The sequence below is a fragment of the Octopus bimaculoides genome, chromosome 3 (genome assembly GCF_001194135.2).
Source record: "Octopus bimaculoides isolate UCB-OBI-ISO-001 chromosome 3, ASM119413v2, whole genome shotgun sequence".
Classification (NCBI taxonomy): domain Eukaryota; kingdom Metazoa; phylum Mollusca; class Cephalopoda; order Octopoda; family Octopodidae; genus Octopus; species Octopus bimaculoides.
In genome coordinates, this window is record NC_068983.1 from 53,751,740 (window position 1) to 53,757,534 (window position 5,795).

The window sequence follows — 5,795 nt, forward strand, 5'->3', positions numbered from 1 at the left end:
GGGTGACACGTAAAAGCACCCACTACACTCTCTGAGTGGTTGGCGTTAGGAAGGGCATCCAGCTGTAGAAACTCTGCCAAATTAGATTGGAGCCTGGTGTTGCCATCCGGTTTCACCAGTCCTCAGTCAAATCGTCCAACCCATGCTAGCATGGAAAGCGGACGTTAAACGATGATGATGATGATGATGATGATATATATATATATATATATATATATATATATATATATGTTCTAAAAGAATAAAAGAACACACACACACACACACACACACATGTAAACATTCACACACATACGCATGTATATATGTATTTTGTACACTCCGTCTTCAGCAGTATATCATCAGATTAATACAGATTATAGAGTATAGGATGAATGATTCAAAATATTGCCCATTACAATTGATTCTTTACACTTTATTGCATGAATGATTTAAAATAAACCTGAGTAATAAATCACTCACTTCCTGGTGCTTTCCTAAAAGATTTCTTTCAGGTTTTTCTCTTAAACGAATAATGAAAATGTAAGAAAACAAAACGTAGCTAGAATATACACATAATGATCAAAGTTTTGTTTGCAGCATAGCCTCACTTATGCATCGAACCAGAAAGTGATCTTCTGCAAAACATCAAATCTACCTCAACAACCTTGCTTCTGTTTCTACATGAACACCATACAAGCTGAGCCAAAGAGGAATCTTCTTCTTAACCCTTTCATTACTAACCCAGCTGAAATCAGCTCTGGCTCTATAGTACAAATGTTTTGATTCAGTATTTTGTACTATACAAAGACATGTGCCATAGCTTCTTCTTTATTTTCCCTCAAACAATCTCTGAGGTTTTGCAAATGAAGCCATAAAAATTGACACATGAAGACCTGTTGAGGCAAGTGTTAACATTTAAGTGGTTGAACTAAGTGCTTACTCGTTAGCATCCAAGTACCGCCTTGTTGAGTGAGACTATAAGTACCTACTCTATGAGTGAGCATATAAATGGTCCAACATTCCACAGATAAGAGAATAATAACCATAATTCTCAATCTGTTGCTGAAGTATGATGGTTAAGAAGTTCCCTTCCAAACTACATGGTCTTAGGTTCAGTTCTACTGCCTGGCACTTTGAGCAAGTGTCTTCTAATTTATAACCCCAGGCTGACAAAAGCCTTTAGAATGGATTTGGTCCAAACAGAAACTGAAAGAAGCCTGTTTCATGTATGTGTGTGTGTTTTTAAAAAGCTTCCACACAGTTTCCTTTTCGCAAATTCACTCTTGAGGCATTAGTTGATCTGGAACTATTGTAGAAGATACTTGCCCAAGGTACCATGCAGTGGGACTGAACCTGAAACCACATGGCTGATATGCACACTTCTTCACCACACACCTATTACTGTGCCAAAAAATATAAATGTTCTTGTGCCAGGAATCAAAGCCAAGCTGCCTGGATGAAAGTCAGAAATCCTAACCAGAAGATTTGAAGGAAAATAATTTAACTTTACTTACAAGCAAACAAGCTTTCATAAAGAAAATGACAAACATTTTATAATGCAGGAGTGGCTGTGTGGTAAGTAGCTTGCTTACCAGCCACATGGTTCCGGGTTCGTTCCCACTGCGTGGCACCTTGGGCAAGTGTCTTCCACTATAGCCTTGGGCTGACCAAAGCCTTGAGAGTGGATTTGGTTGACGGACACTGAAAGAAGCCCGTCATATATATATATATATATCTATATATATATATATATATATATATATATATATATATATATATATATATATTTGTATGTGTGTGTATATGTTTGTGTGTCTGTGTTGTCCCCCCAACATCGCTTGACAACCGATGGCGGTGTGTTTACGTCCCCGTAACTTAGCGGTTCGGCACAAGAGACCGATAGAATAAGTACTAGGCTTCCAAAGAATAAGTCCTGGGGTCGATTTGCTCGACTAAAGGTGGTGCTTCAGCATGGCCGCAGTCAAATGACTGAAACAAGTAAAAGAAAAAAAAAAAAGAAAATTTAAAAGAAAAACTTACCATTTGAATACTGAAGGTTAAAGACCCTGCTGTTCGAACACCTTTACTGAATCTCAGCTCAAGGTACTGAAAAATTAAAAAAATATAAATATTACCTTAACTCTAGGTATGTAATTTTGAGTATACAGCACTGAAAAGGCCTAAGAAGACTAACATTTATCTGGTAGTCTTGCTAGCCACTACTGGGATAAACTTTTGCCTCTGTGCAATATAAGTGTTTTTAAAGACAACATGCCAATAAGAAATTTTTATCTCAGATGAAAACTGCAGCATTTTTGCCTATCAATTGTTTATATACAATAAATATGAAGCATAGATGGTTATTGCCAGTCAGGGGGTACTGGCAATGGCCATGCTCAAAATGGTATATATGTTTAACAATTTAGCTAGGTGTCATTTGTTTGTATAAAATATCTAAATTGAATCAAATTTATAATTGTTCAATTTATTTTGTTTTCCATTTCTTAAATATATATACAATGGCGCTTCCTTCACTTTCTTATCTCTTTACTGCCCACAAGGGCCTAAATATGGAGGGGACAAACAAGGACAGAGAAAGGGGTTAAGTCGATTACATCGACCCCAGTGCGTAACTGGTACTTATTTAATCGACCCCGAAAGGATGAAAGGCAAAGTCGACCTCAGCGGAATTTGAACTCAGAACGTAACGGCAGATGAAATACCGCTAAGCATTTCACCCGGCATGCTAACGTTTCTGCCAGCTCGCCGCCTTGTTTCCTTCAGTTTCTGTCAATCAAATTCACTCACATATGTTCACAGTGACAACATTTTTGTGCTGCACATAAGCCAACTCCCTCCACCAAATAAACATCGCATGTACAGATACACAGTTTCCATGCAGCAGATGTTGAAGTAGTCATAAAGCAATGTGAAATGAAGTGTTCACTGGCCCATGCACTTCCACATACATTAAATCTGATCTAGTGGCTTAGGACTGGTCTCATTTACAGCCATGTGAATTGCTTTATCTGTGCTGCAGACATTCACACTACTTCTGGTGTCTGTGGTGAACCATGCATCTCCAACTTTTGATTCATTTAAAGAAGTAGCTTCACACTGTGTGAAATTTAGTGTTGACAAACCATAAGATTGATCTAATTACACTATATCTTCCAAAAGTTACATCCAAATCATATACATATATATCATATACATAGATAGATATGAAGTTGGATAGATATACACACACACACACACACACACACACACACACACATATATATATAAAGACTTACAAATACACACACACACACATATATACATATAAATATATGGACATATTACTATATTGTATCTATGTGTATGTATATAAACATATTGCATTCTATACATATATATACACATACACATGTAAGTACATACATACATACATACATACATACATAGTGGCTTTTAGTCTTTTTCCTTTTGCCTGTTTCCTTCTCACTGTCTTTCAATATTTTTTGCTAAGCTCATAAAAAAAACCGAAACTTCTTTCAAATCAAAGCTTTTATTCCACATATAACATACTTATTATTATTATTATTATTATTATTATCATTATTATTATTATTATTATTATTATTATTATTATTATTATTATCATTATTATTATTATTATTATTATTATTATTATTATTATTAATAGTGTAGTATCTCTGAGAATATTGTCAAATGTCTGTAAGTTATTATCCTTTGATGGTCTTCTCTGAATGGATGTTTTTGCATAACAGTTCCACATTATGACTGATCAGAGTTTTTGTCTATCTTCTTTCTCTTTCTGCTGGCATAGCCCCTTGTAAATCTGTGAAATGCTTTCAGCTTTTCAATGAGGAAGGGTAATTACATAAGAAATTCACTACATTTTCAAAGAATTATCTCATTTTTTTTCTTTTTTTGGACAATGTTTCTGCTTTACATGGAATTTTCAGAAATTTGTATGGCATGGTACAGTGAAAAAGTTTAAAGATTCCTGATGATCACATGACATAGGAGAATAAAATTGAAAATGTATTAAAACTTTTATATGATTTCAAAATACAGTGTATAATGTAAATAAGCGTTGATCATTTCCTACCGGTTTCAACTTTAGCAGAGTAATTTCAAAGTCAAAACCAGTAAGAACATTCATAATTTGGAGGTTACAGCTACAACCCAATGAATAACACAATCTAAATATGCATGACATGCAAAATGATTAGTACACATAAAATGCATATACACAACTATGGGCACAACATATACATGTATATGCATACTTAAGTTAGATTACAGGTTATGTAAATCCTATTACAGATCCATAAAGTTAATGACATATATACGTGCTTATATGTGCATGCATGTGTATGTATATGCACGAATGTATGTATAGATATATACATACATAAATGTGTGTATGCAGTTGCATTTATATTTACATATTTATGCACATATGTATATACATACATCTTTTGAATATACATGCATAAATGCATACAAACTTACATGAATTATTCCATTGCTGCCAAAATTCCAGCGAAAAAACTTGTTTCTAGATTTGAAACCAGCTCCTTTTTGATGAGAAATACAAGAAGCAAAACTAGAAAAGCACCTATGCGCACACACACACACACACACACACACACACACACACACACACACACACACACACACACACACACACACACACACACACACACACACACACACATACACACACACACACACACACACACACAAATACACATGCACATACACATACATTCACACACACATGCAGCCACACATGCACATACACACATATGCACAACTGCTCACTCACAGATGCACAGCCACACATGTGCACAACCATACACCTAAATACACACATACAAACTGAATCATGCACACGCATACTCATACATATATATACACAAGCACACACAACTCCACACATACAGAAACGTCTGCACACACACACACACACATACACACATCTGCAAATGCACACACTTGCATTTAAACACACACACACACATACACACACACTTGCACTTATAAATACACAGACATCTTCAGACAGACACAAACATCACACACACACACTCATACATCTGCAAATGCACACACATTTGCAATTATACAGACATACATCCTCACACATACACAAACATCTGCATACACACACACACTCACACACACACACATACACTTGCACTCATACACACACACATACACAAACATCTGCACACCCACACACACACACACACATACATCTGAACACACACATACACATGCATGCACAACCACACACTCACATACATACTCTCACATACACACACACACACACACACACACACACACATACCAACATAGATATAATCTTGCTGATACTAATCTAGAAGTTATCCAGTACACATTTATCTTAAAAATAACAAAAATAATAATAATAGTAATAATAAATGCACAAAAATATATATCAGTCAATGGGCTACAGTAAACGGCATTGATGAAACACAATGTAGGTTGGGTGTACCTGTTTCTCGAGATGTTAACCATTGAATGTGATTTATAGATCTCAATAGAGGACCTCCATAAAATATGGTTGATCATTTGAACACGAACAAAGAAATACACAGAAAATATAGAGAAAAGGCGAAAGCAAATTCTTTAGTTCTTTTCGTGATGTAATCTGCGTTTCACAAAATTCTTTCACACTCTCTGTATATTACTCTCAGTTTTTCTTTTATCTACACACACAAAAATATGTGTGTGCAAGTCTGTATGTGTATATATATATATATATATATATATAT

At 35.1% G+C, this 5,795-nt stretch overlaps 1 protein-coding gene across 4 annotated transcripts in view; it reads right to left on the reverse strand.

Moving 5' to 3' along the window:
- LOC106880479 (sodium-coupled monocarboxylate transporter 1) overlaps window positions 1–5,795 on the reverse strand; it is a 177,370-nt gene that overhangs the window by 104,025 nt on the left and 67,550 nt on the right. For all 4 annotated transcript variants that reach the window (XM_014930424.2, XM_052966176.1, XM_014930423.2 and 1 more), the window contains one exon: window positions 2,023–2,088. In XM_014930424.2, the coding sequence (XP_014785910.1) occupies window positions 2,023–2,088 (66 nt within the window). The remainder of the gene's footprint in view (window positions 1–2,022; window positions 2,089–5,795) is intronic.